The sequence below is a fragment of the Protopterus annectens genome, chromosome 4.part0 (genome assembly GCF_019279795.1).
Source record: "Protopterus annectens isolate FY-2018-M chromosome 4.part0, PAN1.0, whole genome shotgun sequence".
In the NCBI taxonomy this organism is placed as follows: domain Eukaryota; kingdom Metazoa; phylum Chordata; order Ceratodontiformes; family Protopteridae; genus Protopterus; species Protopterus annectens.
This window is the reverse complement of record NC_056733.1, coordinates 1,257,723,564-1,257,739,972: the sequence shown is the minus strand read 5'-3', so window position 1 is coordinate 1,257,739,972 and position 16,409 is coordinate 1,257,723,564. Positions and strand designations below refer to the sequence as shown.

General features: G+C 38.7%; 1 protein-coding gene across 1 annotated transcript; it reads right to left on the bottom strand.

Moving 5' to 3' along the window:
* Positions 1-1,692: 1,692 nt before the first annotated feature.
* ANKRD37 (ankyrin repeat domain 37) lies at positions 1,693-15,179 on the bottom strand. The gene is made up of 5 exons (XM_044069157.1): positions 15,073-15,179; positions 10,496-10,648; positions 9,757-9,848; positions 8,680-8,912; positions 1,693-2,015 (listed from the first exon to the last, which is right to left on the bottom strand). The coding sequence occupies exons 1-5, from the start codon at positions 15,097-15,099 to the stop codon at positions 2,002-2,004; spliced, it is 519 nt and encodes a 172-aa protein (XP_043925092.1). The 5' UTR covers positions 15,100-15,179; the 3' UTR covers positions 1,693-2,001.
* Between the last annotated feature and the right edge of the window lie 1,230 nt (positions 15,180-16,409).

Genomic DNA, 16,409 nt, shown 5'->3' with positions numbered 1-16,409 from the left:
GCAAGGCTGTATGACCTCCCTGGTGTAAATTTGGGTCTACCAGTCCAGTCAGTCATTCAGATTAGCCTTAAAGATAGTCAAAAGTAAGTATTTATCCTGTACTGAGAAGCATTTCTAAAGCTTGGAATTCATAGGTTCATAGGCAGGTACCAGGCTATCTGCCCGAGGGCATTTATAAGCCTAGCCAGACAGTGTGTCAGCTTCCGCCGCCCCATTGATTAATTAACTGAGCTTCTGTCAAGAAGAGACAATGAAGTGATCCCAGGGGTGTATTTTCTGTTGCCCATCCACTCGTCAAGGTTTCTCTTGAAGAGTTAGTGAGAGGCTCTGCCTAATGTAGTTAGGAATTTTGTTCCAAAGCATGGGGAGTCCCTGTGACAGGAATCTAGCCTTCCAGCATGTTCTATTTACTGTTGTGGTGAGGTTTAGCTCACTAGAGCGAGTGGCTCGCAGTGACTTGGATTTCTTTAGGTTCATAGAGTTAGGAACCTTTCTATAGACAGTCTTGTTTATCTTTTGGTGTAAATTTATGCCCCTAGTGTGGGTGTTTGTAGAGTTATTGGTTTTGCAAAGAAATATAGGACAGAGTCTTTTGTGGCTTGAAAAGTGAGGCATAGATCACAGACCAGCCTGTAGGCTACTGAATATAAAGAGAGTCAATTCCTAAATGTCAGCATATCTGCAGGTTTTAATGTATTTAATATTCTTGGTTATGTATCTTTGAGACTTTTCAGTTTCAGTATGCTTGGATTTATACATGTAAAAAGGGACATTGTACTTGGTGAGTGGCATAGCAGACAGAGCTGTCGCCTCATGGCTGGAGGTTCCCTGATTCAACTCTTAGCTGGGGTACCTTCTGTGCGGAATCTGCATTATGTCCTGCTTGTGTTAGTGTGGGTTTTCTCTGGGTGCTCTGCTTTCCTTCCACATTCCACAGATGTACAGTAGGTCAATTTTACACTCTAAATTGTCCACAGGTGTGTGTGTGTGAACTACCATGGCAGGGCTAGCCACCCAGCAGTGTAAACCTTGGCTCTAGATGACTGTCACAACCCCATGTGCAAATGGAAAAAGGGGTTATGGATGGATGAACTTAAGGGAGGAGTAGAGGGATAGGATGACTTCTTTGGAGTTTGAAGATGTTCCCTTGGAAATTAACTGGGTCAAATGGTTATGGTTTCCTGGCTATGATGATCAAGCCACATACATGTAAAACTAACTAGTTGGGTACCATAGGGATCTTGTACAGTTTACACTCCTGTCATCTGGAATACACTTTGCTGGTCAACACACTTGTCATGAATAAGCTGATTTTGCTGCAATTTCATGTAACAGCTGTAGCCACACCTCTACAATTACGCCATGTCACTAAACAGAAAAGCTTAATTGAAGCAAAAAAAGTAAAGGTCAGAGTTAATGTACTTCTGGCAGTGCTCTGTGGCACACCCTAGAAATTTACTTGCATGTCAATCAGCATTTTAAGTATTAATAAATATCTTCAAATGCTCTAAGATGACTTCTGTAACAGAGGTTAGATGGCATTCAAGGAAAACCCGCAGAAGGTGAAACTTCAGTGCTTAATAAAACAAGATTAATTTTTACAAGCAAGCAACTTGCAGTGTATTAACAGTGTAATAATGTTCTGAATAAAATTATTATTAATATACTTTAAGCAAGAATGTCAAATGGCATTTCAGGTTTTTATTAAAAAATATTTTTAATTAAAAAAAAATAAAAGTGTTCAAAAATATACATAAACAAGATTCCTATGGGAACCAATGATAATGTCTACAATGTTTTGCTGTGTTCCAGTAATCTGTAGCAGAAGTAAAACATTTGTTTATCTTTCACCGAAAGATATGGCAATGAAAGCTCAATTAAAATGAGCAGTTTGTCGGTTTCCTTCACTTTCTCCAAGAAAGAAATTATCAGCCAGACAGATGTCCAAAGTCCCCAAGAATTTACTTGCTTCAGTTTCCTTTTCAGAAAGGGGTTCAGGTTTCAGCTGATGAGTTCTACATGTACACAAAAAAGACAAAAAAATGAAGTACTATCTGCACTTTTACAGGAAGTCCACTCATTACTTTGTGTCTCTTGTTCTTATTCCAAACTGACATCTGCCGCATAAACGATATTAAAACTAATCAGTACTAGCCTAGTATATACCTATCAACATTCTGTACCCATCTATTACATCATTTCTCCAAGCCTTCCAGTCCCTCACAAATGACTTTCAAACTTCAACCCCACAGCACTGAACATAAAAGCAAGCAACAGAACTATGAAGAGTACGACAGCTGCATTTTCCACACTGCTGACGCTATTCTACCAGATGTGCGCAACCCGTGAAAATGTCACACAAAAGACGACTATAAAAGTATACTGGGGTTCTTAGTTAAGAACTTGCAACAAAGGACAAGTTATTACCAGATTTCACAAAATTATAAAATGTGTTTTGTCTGAAACAGGGATACTTTGTAATTGCACACCTGTAGTAAAGCATTATGATATGATCAATATCAACTTACTTCACATATAAAGAACAAAATGATGTATCCAAAGGCTCAACAGGAACAAAAAAATTCAAAATGACTTAAATAAAACTCTGTTTTAATGAAAAGATAAAAAATTCCACATCAAGCGCTTTCGCCTGGAGGCATACCAGGCTTTTCAAGATGAACCATGATTAAACTCAAGGCTTAAGTACATTCTAGCCCAAATCATGTGACTACAATAGCAACTAAAAATATGCAAATCAGATGTTAAAGTGCCAACAGCAATTCATTCATTCAATGAAATTATACAATTTCTAATAACCCACAAAATTGTACTAAATAATGTAAAAACATGTGTTTAAATTACAACTCGTAATAAAGCATGTATGACTGTTTTAAAAAACTTAAAAACAGTCTTAAAAAATTCATTTTGTGTCTAAAAAATCTATTAAGAACTATTGGTTTCTAAGACCTCTGTTAATCATATGAAAAGTTAAACAAAGACTCAAAACAAAATGTTGTCTAAAATAACTGGAAATGAACAACCCATCTAAAATTTTTTTTTATAATGAACAAAATCATAACTTGGCCCTCCTCAGTTTCAAAACACTCATAATACTAATACTGTCATTTAAACCAGGAGGCTTAGTTGCGTTCAACTTGAGCTGCCACAACAGTTCGTTGTATTCAAGCCGGGTTTCCCAATCACCCCCTCTACTGTCATGTAGGACTTGCTCTAGGATTAAAAATTTAAGCTGCATATTAGGGCATGTGCTAAGATGCTTAAAAAAATTGGGCTACACCGATCCACAGGAGCAGCAATCGCACCCGGTCAGCGCCAGCAGCGCTAAGAGTAATTCTGTGAAAAAAGACTTCAATTTTACTTCATGGACTGAAAAATAATTTCAATTCAAACAAAGTACTGTTACTGTTAACAACAGCACGAGTAGTTGTGCTGAACATGCCTTTAAAACTTTCAGGGGCAAGTTGTATGCATTTAAGAGCATGCAATTAGAAATAGATTATTTGAAAGAATGTTTGCATGTGCAGCATGTCCCAAAGGGGTTACGCTGCTATAAATTTCCAAACAATGCTGTGGCTGGTTCATCTATTTATAACAGCTTGGTTAAACTCTGACAAAGCAGGGCTTGAAATGCTAGAATGTATGATAAGGGACTATGAGGAAAAAGCAGGTTTATTACTTAAAGTAGTAACATCGCTTAATGATTCTGTGGTGAAGAGTAAGAATTTTCTAGGTGTTAAAAGAGAATATGATCGTGTTTTTAATGAAGTAGATCAATATTGTTTAAAAATTGTGAACCGTAAAATCAGGAAACTGGAGCGTGACCTCACAGAATACAGGGAGGGTAAGGCCTACCCTTTGTTGGGTAGAAATAGGCAGGACACCAAACAGTTAAATAACCAAAATAGTGGCATGGTTTTTAATGACAATGTCCCAAGTGCTGAACTAGAGATGCCAAGAAGAAGTGAGAGACTTGCTCAGAAAAATATAGTCAGAGTGGCCTATCGGATTTTCACTATCCCCTGGGCAGACCAGGGGGGAGGAATGTAATGCATCAACCGCAGATGTGGAACAGAGCACGCAGATAATAAGTTTAGGTGATGTATTTGATAGGATTTCGGTTGATGAAGCTTTCAGAAGATCTCATGACAATTGTGTTTTAACTAAAAGAATAATTTTGTTATATATAATTATACTGATAAACATCTCTGATGATTTTTTGAGCTTTTTACAAAAGGGCTTCACTTTGTACCTTCACGTAGAGTTGACTTATGTAATATTCTAGTTGATTTGAAGCTTTTTGTTAGACGCTTGAATCTTGCTTTTTATTTTAAAGGTCAATCTCAGACTAATGAAGGGCTTTCTAGGCCTAGCACATTTAACCCACCCTTAAACCCACTGTTGAAATTATTTGAAGGTTTGGTGGAGGCAGATTGAAGAGACTTTTGTTTGAACAGGTCTCACATACCATCGGTTAATTTTAGACCAGAACTTGGTCAGTTAATCAAGAGGCTTGGTGATGAAGACATTCGGGTGATGAAGCCAGATAAGGGTGGAGGTGTAGTTTTAATGTATAACATGATATACGACACCCACATTCACAACATGTTGCAGGATACTGAGCGTTATGAACTGGTTTCTAGGAATGAATTGAATTTAGCACATTCTAAAATTTCTTATTTACTCATGGATCATTTATTACAAGGTGTGATAAATGAAAAACTATACAATTATCTCTATGTTAGAAACCCAAGGATACCTGCAATTTTTGGAATTCCCAAGACACACAAGGGCTTAGACCCTTTGAACTTTAGACCTATTGTCTCAGGAGCTGGGGGAATAACAGAGCCCTTAGGAAAATTCATTGATTTTACCATCAACAAATTTGCTTTCACTTTACCTCATGTTTGCAAAGATTCATGGGACTCAGGCATCCAGCAAAATCTCTATAAACCGGAGCTTTTAATGGCCACTATTGACATAGTTGAATTATTCCCCAGTATCCCTCATGCTGTAGGGCTGGAATGGTTCAACAATATTCTAGCTGCTGAATCTGGGTTAGGGTCTAACATGATTGGTTTACTGGTACAATTGATGGAGACTGTCCTAGACAACAATTTCATCTATTTTAAGGGTGACACTTACAAACAGAAAAAGGGTGTAGCAATGGGCACGGCTTGTGCTTCTAGTTATGCAAACAGTGTTACACCACTGGGAAAACAAATTTGTTTTTTCCACGCATTGGGTTCAACATATCACCCATTATAAACGGTACCTGGACGACATTTGTTTGTTATGGGATGGCTCTCTAGATCAATTCTTAGACTTTATGGTTTACATCAATTCTACCACTCCCTAACTTTTACTTACAAAGTAAATAACGATTATTTGCATTATCTTGATGTTGCCCTTCTTAAAGATGTCAGTAATGGTACTTTCCAATCTAAGATATATAGAAAAAACTCCTTTTCTAATTCCTACCTACATTTCAACAGTGGCCACCCCTTCCACCAGAAGAAGGGTATTGTGAAGGGTCAACTTATACGTGCTTCAAGGATGTGTAGCACAATGGAGCTTTTTCTTGAAGAGGTTAACTTGCTAAAGCAACTTTTTGATGAAAGGGGTTACCCAGCATACTTAAGTAATTTGGCTGAGGAGGTTACTGCTGGTAGGGAGGCTACTTACTGCCCTCTGTTAGGTAAGGGGGCATCTGGTGGTATTCTTCAAAACCATTGGAACAGACTGAATACCAAAACAGTTGTGTATACCTTTTCTGGTGATTCCTTAAAAATTGAACAATCAATTAAAAAATATTGGCCAATTGTGGTACAACATGATGATTTCAAACAGATTTTTAAGGAGCATCCCCATTTTATTAGGAAAAGGGACACGAACCTCAAGGGTCTCTGAGATCAGACCTGGTGTGGACAACAAAAGGGTTTATTGGACACTTGGAACGTACAAGTGTGGTTCATGTAAACAATGCCCTTATGTGCATAACGACAGTTCATTTTTCATTCCCTCTAAGAGGTTTAAATTTAGGGCTGAACACCATTACAACTGTGGTACGAAAGGAGTTGTGTATTTAGGTTTTTGCACTCAATGCTCCAGTTTTTATGTAGGTAAAACTGAGAACCCTTAGAAGGATATATGAGCATCTTTATGATGTTTCCAAGAAAAAGGAAAGCAATGCTTTTTTTAAGCATCTTAGCACATGCCCTAATATGCAGCTTAAATTTTTAATCCTAGAGCAAGTCCTACATGACAGTAGAGGGGGTGATTGGGAAACCCGGCTTGAATACAAGGAACTGTTGTGGCAGCATTACAGTATTAGTATTATGAGTGTTTTGAAACTGAGGAGGGCCAAGTTATGATTTTGTTCATTATAAAAAATTTTTTAGATGGGTTGTTCATTTCCAGTTATTTTGGACAACATTTTGTTTCGAGTGGATGTTTTAAATTTTGTTTAACTTTTCATATGATTAACAGAGGTCTTAGAAACCAATAGTTCTTAATAGATTTTTTAGACACAAAATGAATTTAAGACTGTTTAAGTTTTTTAAGCTTGTTTGTAGCTTTATAAAACAGTCATACATGCTTTATTACGAGTTGTAATTTAAACACGTTTTTACATTATTTAGTACAATTTTGTGGGTTATTAGACATTGTATAATTTCATTGAATGAATGAATTGCTGTTGGCACTTTAACATCTGATTTGCATATTTTATTAGTTGCTATTCTAGTCACATGACTTGGGCTAGAAAGTACTTAAGCCTTGAGTTTTTAATCATGGTTCATCTTGAAAAAGCCTGGTATGCCTCCAGGCGAAAGCGCTTGATGTGGAATTTTTTATCTTTTCATTAAAACAGAGTTTTATTTAAGTCATTTTGAATTTTTTTGTTCCTGTTGAGCCTTTGGATACATCATTTTGTTCTTGGTCTGGTTCGGATTTAATTTGGTTTTGGTTACTTCACATATAAAGTATTCTGTCTAAAAAACTATAACTGATTTACAAGCTGTTCACAGATGGAGTGAAAGGAATACAAAAATGACTACTAACTACTGGGTTGTATACTGCTTTGCATTAAACCTCCTACCTAACAGACTGTAGCAGGTTGCTCTAAAAACTGGCCACTCCACCTTCAGACTATAATGCTGACACAGATTAATGCGGTTCTGCAACTGTTCTGTAGCAAACAAAAATGAGAGAGGACGGCCTACAAAAGTAAAACTTCTTTGGAATGCCACCCTCAGTCTCCAGTCTGGCAGTTTACTACCCATGAACACCACACTCTTCCAATCAGGTGCAGTACCAAAAGTAACAAAGGCCTTGCTGAAACAAGCGTCACCAGTTCCACAGAACAAGTGTCACCAGTTCCACAGGTCTAACATGTCCACTAAAGAATGGATCAAAAAAAAAGGGGGGGGGTGGATGAAACCATGATGACTACAATTTGGGAAACTCCCTGCAGATTTTCAGCTTCTTTGCAGATCTACTTTGTACAACAGAACTAGCAATGCCAACTTCCTATGCTGCAGCACAATTTATTAGGAATTCATTGCTTTTAGCACCCTAGCATCAGTCTGCAGAGTTTAAGGCTTAACCCAATTGCAGCCTCTCTCTCAGAGATCCCCACTACCTACTCTCATCTGTCCTTAAGCCAGTTTGATGAGATAAAGTGATGAAGCACTGACTATGATAGACTACCTGGGATCATCCAGTGACCATCCCAGGAAGTAGCAGATGGCTCAGATTGGCTCAATACTTCACTTTCATTGGGGGCTAGGGACCAAAACATTTAGAACAGTCTGATAAGGGGTAATGTGGCTAGAATCACTGCATGACTGAAACTGTGCACATGCACTAGGCTGGTATTGAAGACCTTTCCCTGGTTAGAGAATAAAAAAATCCCCAGACTTTCCCGAATATTTTCTAATGGTCCGATCTCACTCCCACCAAAAAGACCACAGGATCACAACAAAACAAACAGTTGCAGTGTGTGTGGGGTCTGATGGCTGACATGGATCGGTAGTGGAAAATATGATACAGGTTGCAAGTAATTCAAACAGGGGAAAAGCATACACCAGGAAACATCACATGCTTGTATTTACACTTTATGGCATTGATGCATTGTACTCTGCAGAGGTAATTCCAACTTTTAAGCATATACATGAGGGCAAGTTACACTTGCACAGTGCTGGTTTCCTTCTCATACCGACTTCTGGTACCCCCCATAGTACAATTACAGTGTTGCCTTCCTTTCGTTTCTGTCCCTCCTGAAAACTGCATCAGCTCCATCTACATTAGGACACTTGGGACCCTATTATTCAACTCTTTCCTCTATACTCATAAAAGTTCCCCTACCAGTAACCTTACTTGCAGACATGCATCTTCTGTTTACCACTCCTTTTGAGTACCACTTCATTTCATCTAGGACAGCACCCAACTTACTCCCCTCCTATGATCCCTGAAGCATACTGCAGTTCACAGGCCCAGTTTCATATTATCCTTTTGCTTATGGATGATTATACTCCTGCTTATAATACCAACTGTATTCCTGCTAACATAATTACAGACTGCTTGTACCATCTCCCAATAACTCATTGTCAAATTCCTTCCCAGCTCAATGCTGTTTCTACCATCTCAAAATGTTCTTACCATTAGGCCTTGCTCTCTTCCCAGTCACATCTTCTGCCCCAGTGTGTGACCGTTTCTTGCCCAGCAGTCTGTCCTCTAGAGGTGCACTGCAAAAGAACTTCCGTGTAGAACCAGGACACCCGTAGGATTTCAGACATTGACTACTCCGGGTGACAGCAAGGTATGTGGCACATTCAGAAAATCCGCAGGACCAAGCAATGTCTTCTGCAGTCTGGCCATCAGTGTTATATAAACTAGGAGGAGAGGAGAAAACAAGAAGTTTTGTTATTTCCAAATCAGCCTTCTGACATTATTCTTATGCTTCTGTACATCTGACAATGTATAGAGACACCAGCAATGTCCCGGTACTTTATCACATCATAAAGTCACACTGACAGTTAAAAGAACACCCTGTCACCTGATCACAACTTGTTTTAGCAGTGAGCCTAAAAAGAAAACACCAATGTTTGTCAGCAGAACTATGTTTACTGCTGGACAGTAAACTTAAAACAAATTACTTATGTATAACTCATTTTTCAGGAAAATGTGTTCCGTTAAGACACTTGCAGGCAAAGAGCTGGGAAAATTTAACTTACTTAGTAGTCAGCTATCAGTAACTGGTACACAACTAAAATTCTGTTCATTAACATGCACAAGTAATAATGCTGGCTCAGTGATTATGGTTGCTAACTCACAGCTCCAGGGTTCAATCCTGACTTTTGGTTACTCTGTAGAGGTTTATATACTTTCCCAAGTGTCCTGGTGTTTTTTCAATTGGTACTGCAATTTCCTCCCACCTTCCAGAAGCATGACAGTTGGCTAGTTTTTCTGCCAAACATACTGACGGCATTTATTCTTGCAGTAAGGATTAAGACTGAAAACTGCTAGAAATCATTTCACTTGCATGAAAATTAAAATGAATTGGCATGCAACACGTGGTTGCAGCCTGTGGGACAACACGAATGGAAACTTATCTTATCTCTTAAATCTACACTGTAGTCACCTATGGACAGCACAGTAGTACAAAAGGGTAAATGGCATCTTAAGCAAAGTACATAACCTCTCATTAAAACTGCAGGTGCTATTATTGGTACTTACTCAATGCTGGCGCCGCTTGCCACAAGCAGACTAATGCACTCCAAGCTTCCTGATCGTGCAGCCTTATGAAGAGGAGCCTCTCCAGATGAATCCTTAAAAACAGAAAATAACCAAGATAAGCTTGTTGACAATCGCAAAACTTTTTGTCAGCATCTCTAGTCTTCCACTACCCTATCCATGCAGTACTATTCTTGCATCAGTGAAGGCAAACTTTACACCAGGGCATCCTCAAAAGAAAAAAAAAAACCTAGTATGAATCATATTTTTAAAATGCCTTACAATTTAAACAAACTTAAATCAGTATGTGTTTATGTGTGTGTGTGGGGGGGTTACAAGGTAGTAGGATACCAAATGCGGACACACATCCATATAAGCTTCTTTGAAATGCACTTTAACAGATGTTGGTGCCATCTCAAGGAAAAAAGTTCATAAAGCTTTCCAAACTGTACTTTGAAGTGTGTTCTAGAAATACATTTCAGTAAAGGATGATTAGATACCCTAGATCGGTGTGTTGTTTATGGCATTTTAATTTATTATATGCAGTATATTTCCTTACTAAGTGTGCCACCCCACTCCCCAAAAGGAAAGTCCTAGGCATGCAGAGACTCCACACTTGTAACTCTCAAGTAAAGCATTCTCCTCCTCACCCATTTAAGTCTGTTTAGTAAAATCCTGCACATTGACACAAATTTACACTGTAGTGCAGGTAGGTACTGTTAAAAACATTAACTAGTCATACCTGCTGATCTGCATTGCCTCCTGACTGAAGAAACTGAAGTAAACAGAAGGCTTCCTTCCCACAAGCAGCCAAGTGAACAGGAGACTGACTAATGGCATCACCAGCTAAATTAATGGCATCACCAATTTCTAGGACTTTGCTCAGCTGGTTAAACTGAAAAGAGAAAAAAATGTTTGCATGTTACAGCAGTCAAGTCAGTAGTGTGAGACAGAACTAAAGTAGAACACAATACTCTTACTACAACATTTTAAAGCACTTCTCTTATTATCTCTAGTATAACACACATCATTGCTAACTCAAATAGCCTCCACGGCCATGTTCCTGTAAAGGAAAGGGCAATGAAATGCAAGTCCTCCTTCTGCCTACCAAAACACCAAAGGCCAAGAATAAAAATCAGCACAAAAAAAACATAACATCTGGCATTTTCCACCTTGTGTTTCTTCTTTCCCGACCAGACTTCAACAGTCCATTTGTCCCTATAAATACCTATTGTGCCTGGCAGGAACTGGGGGTTGGCATAACAGTTAAGGTGTTTACCTCACAGACAAGGGACACATGGTTTGATTCTCACTAAGGGAAATAGGCTACGCTTAAAAAGGCCCACAAGGGCAGTTAGCCTAGTATTTACCTATGAATCTAGATCCCAAAGAACCTTGCTTGCTTCATAAGTTACTGGGCTAATGGCCCTAGGGACTTTATAAGCCGCTCCATGTTACACCCATGTTCCCTGATGGGCCTTGGTTAGATGGCCATTACTCACACAGCGAGTCTGATCATGGACAGGGGGCAGTCAGTGCTGAAGGACATAGGTGCCACCCCCGGACTGAATTTACGGTCTCTAATCCAATTTTGATTTGAGCTTGAATAGGGTCATTGGAATAAAATTCCAATTTACGTGAAGGAGAGCTCCCAGCGGGGTGGCAATCTCTGGTAAATATATCTGTCTCTCCAGCATGTTCTGTTAATGTCACAGGCTAGTTTGAGATTCCTAGAGCGAGTGACTCTTGTCCCATTTGATTTGCAGATGTGCAGCATTTCCATTATGGGAGGGTCAGAGACTGCACTGCAGGCCAAGCACAAGTCACCTCTCAACAGCCTGTGGAATACAGAGCACAGTGACAGGGCCTTCAGTCTCTCCATGTAGGTCTTGTTTTGGCGGCCCTAAATTTTCTTGGTGACAAACCTCTGTGGTCTCTCCAGCTGCTGCAGACGCCTGGCGAGGTACATCCAAAAGACAGCACTGTACTCTTAGTGGTCTAATGAGGGTCGAGTACAGAGAAGTTATAACATACAAGATTTTTCTTACCACACTGTGGACACATTTGTGATCGACGTTTAGATTGCTATCAACCTGTGTTTCCAAATCTCTCACCACTAGGTCTGAGGTTAGGGGGAGGTGCAATCAATTTTAAATAATAATAAGTAGTACAAATACAAAAAATAACAGTAAAAAAATCCATGGCAGAACAAAAAAAGGGTTAAGGTTAGGCTGTAATATTGTTTTTAAAACGAGCACATTTCATTCATTCTTTCATTCAGTGTTTAATGAAGAATGAATGATTTATATTAAATCTAATATTGTTTTGCTGCTCCTTCTGAGTTAAAGTTAACTTGCAGTGTTAAATGTTAACTTCGATCACTTTGTTCACTAACAAGAAAAACATGTACATTACTTCTCTGTGTGTGTGACTGTGAAATTACCTGCTTTGGCACACTATGCACATTCATTTGGACAAACAGGCTGAATTAAGAATATTTTCGGAGTGCACAGTTTGCTGTGGGTATCTATCAATTATTTATGTATTACAGTAAGCAGTGTAAGGTTACTTTTCTTTCAGTTACATGAACGTAATGGAAATGCACTATGAATATTCATGCGGCCAACCAGGCAGAATGAATAATTTTGGAGTGCTTAGGAACACTGCAGTGACCCTGGGTGTCAGGTGGGGTTGGGACGGGGCTTGCTACTGTGCATCTGGTGGGCTACTGATCCTCAACAAAACCGGTTCCTTTCACATTAAACTGCCCTACCATTAGTTTTCTACCAATGTATTTGATGGAACATGCACAAATAACTTGCATTAAGACAGGAGAACTAATTATTTCAGAAAGGCGATTAAGCATCTAATCCTTGGCTCAAGGAAAGGAAAGAAAAACCAAGAAAACTAAGTCAACTCTAGATGGACTCCTAGACTACCTTTTTACCTACCTGTCTTTTAGACAATTACTGCATCATGAAAGCCACATTGGTCTAGTAACAGTACTATCCTCATTCAATGTTTTTCCATTTTAGTCAAAGACTATGCATTAACTGTACCAAAATCACTTGTAATAATTCTTTGGCTAATACATGTGCTAAATTATGTCAGCCAACTTATTTTTCTTTCATTTGTTCCAGTTGGTCGCCAGAGCGGATCATCCGTTTCCATTTCTTCCTGTCCTCTGCATCTTACACAATATCCACGTTTCTGTTACCTATACAAACACTCACACATACATATGGCCATATCTACTACTACAGCTTTTGTATTTATTACAGGCAAAACTGTGCTACCTATTACGATTAGTGGCCTACCATCTGTATGTTTTAAGTCTTGCTTTATTACACCACTCATCCTTCTCATACAAGACACACAAGAGAAATTTAGTCCAAGCTTTACTTGCTGTTGCAGTGACCCTTCCTTGAAGAACGTAGAACAGGTGTGGGTTAGCAGACTAACCATAAAAGTAAATCACTTAGAAGACGTCACTGTGACAGTAATACTGCCTCTACTCATTTCCCCATAGGACAGGTCACCAGCAAACCACATGTATAGGACTGTTTTAAAAAGGAAGCTGAATATGTATCACCCCAAAGAGTACTCACCTAAGAGATCATTACACCAAGACAACACCTTGTACTGCCACACTGCAGACCTACATCACACATTCTGTTAGAAGAGAGTGCTGGAATGATGGGGTAATTGCACTGTTGACATCAGCACTAGAAGCATGCCATTAGTGCATGCCTGCACACACACACACACACACACACACACACACACACACAGCAGCACTACTCTTACATTAAACATATGTTGATTCAGCATGGTATTTAGCCAACAAATGAAATAACTCAATAAGTATTTAGAAGAGATAACTGATCATGCAGTCTACTAAAGCAGAAAAGCTTTAATTCCAAAGCAAAAAATATCCCTCCCATTCATAGTTAAACAGAGCTTATGTAACAGTTTACAGAATACACCTAGAATCTGCCAAAACTGCAGTCAAGAATTCAATTTTGTGCTTATGTGCACGTGACTGTCCCAATCTACCTAAAGTTAGACAGCATGCATAATTTCACTCTGTGCTTAAGCATAAATGAAACTCCTTCAAGACATCACTATTACTTAGGACAGGTGGTAACCCTATCCTGGCCATTGAAGACTCAATGGCCAGGAATCTGAATATATTAGTAGCCAGGCTGACAACCACTACAAAACATTTTAGCCACTACAGATGTCGCGCAACACACTGTGTAACAATAACGGCAACAACAAAACAAGTTTCATTTCTATTATGAAACGTCAAAACTATCACCCATTCCTCTTAACCTTTTATTACCCCCAGAACTGGAGACAAATCCAGATATAATCGGAAGCACGTAGGGTTACCACCTGTCTGCAAGGGGAAGTCCCTCTTGGGCAGTTGTGTCCTGCGAAAAAAATGGCAAATGTTCGAAGATTTTACGACAAAAACATTTCCTAGGTTTTCTTTCATAGTTTCATAAAACAGCTATTTTTTATCTTTAGTACCCTAAATGTTATATGAAATAGCATAAACAACTGAAATGCAACAAGAATAAGCTTATATTCTGGCAAAAAGGTGAAGTTCTGTCGTTTGTACTGGTCATGGGTAGGTTTTGTCCTGCAAAATCTGACACTTCTACAAAAAAAGTCCCACTTTGAGCATTTGAAAAGGTGGCAACCCTAGAAGCACGTTTTAAGAAATACACTATTAACTTGAGAAGTTGGCATAATAACGTGAATTAATATGCATTTTGGGTTACTGTCATTATTTGCTGAATGTAATCCACTACCTTTTCCACAATATCGCCTGCTTTAGGAGGGATTAGAAAGGAAAAGAGCAAATGTTTGAGCCAAAAATTAAGGACAGTTGAGGTAGGTATGCCATGCACCTGCAAACCCGACAACTTTAGTTAATTCAACTTCTGAAAAGAGTAAGTTAAACCTAGAAAAACTACATACAATAACAATTAACATTGTACATTTACGCCTGCCGGTCCGCACGACTCACGAGTGTCACAAATTCATTCAGTAAGAATTACAAATAACATCCCTGTATATCAGAACTATGTACAACCATAAAGTAAAAAAAAAAAAGATACAGAAATCCAAATTTACCAACGCCAGAAGCGAACTCAAGAAATACTCAACAAAATAAACATATTAAAAATAGGAAGGAAACTCAACATATTAAGCAAGTGATGTTCGAAGACAGCTAAGGAAAATACATTTGAATATATTACATAAATACTAGTATAATCTTTATCATTTTTTTTTTTTTAAAAAGCTTACCTCTGAATCGTATGTTAACAGCAGCATGACAACAGCTTATCCTTCCAAGCAGCAGTGCCAAAATACTATAAACCTTGCCTGCTGTGAAGTATATATACAACTATAGGCTGCTTTCTGCAGCACGTAGGCAAACAGAAACACGTGTAGCTGTCAATCCGTCCCGCGGGTCATACCTCTCTGTGTTTACTCCGATTGGCCAGAAGACCTGCATGGGCGGGGAGTACTTGCACTGTTCACGTGAAAGAACCCCAGATGTCACGCAACAAGTTGAGTACAGAGCCTGTAGCACTTTTGGTATCTGCTGTTCGGCACGTAGTACATGTAGCATGTTCCTTGTGAAGACTGCTGGGATACTTCAAATTACTGTTTTCAAAGGGGAATGAAACTAATTGTGCTAAGTTCATCACGTACACTCTGCTCAGTAATACTTTGTAGTCAGAATCATAAATAGCAAGTAAAGAATGTCTTATTTATAAAAGTTTGTACCGCTCTAGTCTCTTAGTGTAGGTTTACACACCTATTCACATTTGTTTTTTGAATTTGTAAAATATGAAGCTTCCCAGAGTGTAAGCATGCAAAAATCACGCCACGTTGTCTGTGAAAGTAATAATAACGGTTCGTAAGTTTGCAATTATTTATGTTTTTCAGTGTCGGCAACTTTCGACAACGTCAGGAAATTTAAATGTTGAATTGTTACAGATGATCACAGTAGTAAATGCTTTGAAGAGAACTGCGTCCCCCTCCGACAGCACCATGATGTGTGCTTTAGGTTAAACATGTAACAGTTTTGAATGAAATACTGAACTAAAATAAAGGTACACACACACACGGAACTCTCAAATCAGAGACAGATCCCAACAGTCTGGCAACAGAAACTTGAGTTAAAGACTGAAATCAGGGACACTTAAAATATAGGTAGCATAATTTTTATTATTTTTTATTTGCAGTTGGTTTACCAGGATAGTCCATTGATGAACCCGTTTTCAATGGAATCCTAGGGAGAAAAGCTCCAAACAAGCAAGGTTACAGTAAGGATTTAGATTACAATCATTACAAATACTACAGACTAGTGAAAAACATAGATACTACAGACTAGTGAAAAACATTACAATATACAATACTGAGAAGCCATTACATCTTAAGGAAGCTTGCACTTGAGGTGCATACTAATACATTCATTGTAAATAGCTTAGTAACATCCGTGGGGTGCAGCAGTAGCATTGTTGCCTCCCGTTCGATTCTCGGCTCGAGTGCGGTGAGTGCCTTCTGTGTGGAGTCTGCATGTCTTCCCCACGGTTGGGTGGGCGTTTGAAAGACATGCGTAAATGAGCGTGCCT

Bases quoted from the DNA above. Each gene is read 5' to 3' on its own strand.
- ANKRD37 (XM_044069157.1), bottom strand. From the start codon at position 15,099: ATGCTGCTGTTAACATACGATTCAGAG. The intron at 10,649-15,072 runs GTAAGCTTTTTA...TTCTCTTTTCAG, and splicing joins TGTTAACATACGATTCAGAG to TTTAACCAGCTGAGCAAAGT. The intron at 9,849-10,495 runs GTATGACTAGTT...TCTGTTTTTAAG, and splicing joins GAGGCAATGCAGATCAGCAG to GATTCATCTGGAGAGGCTCC.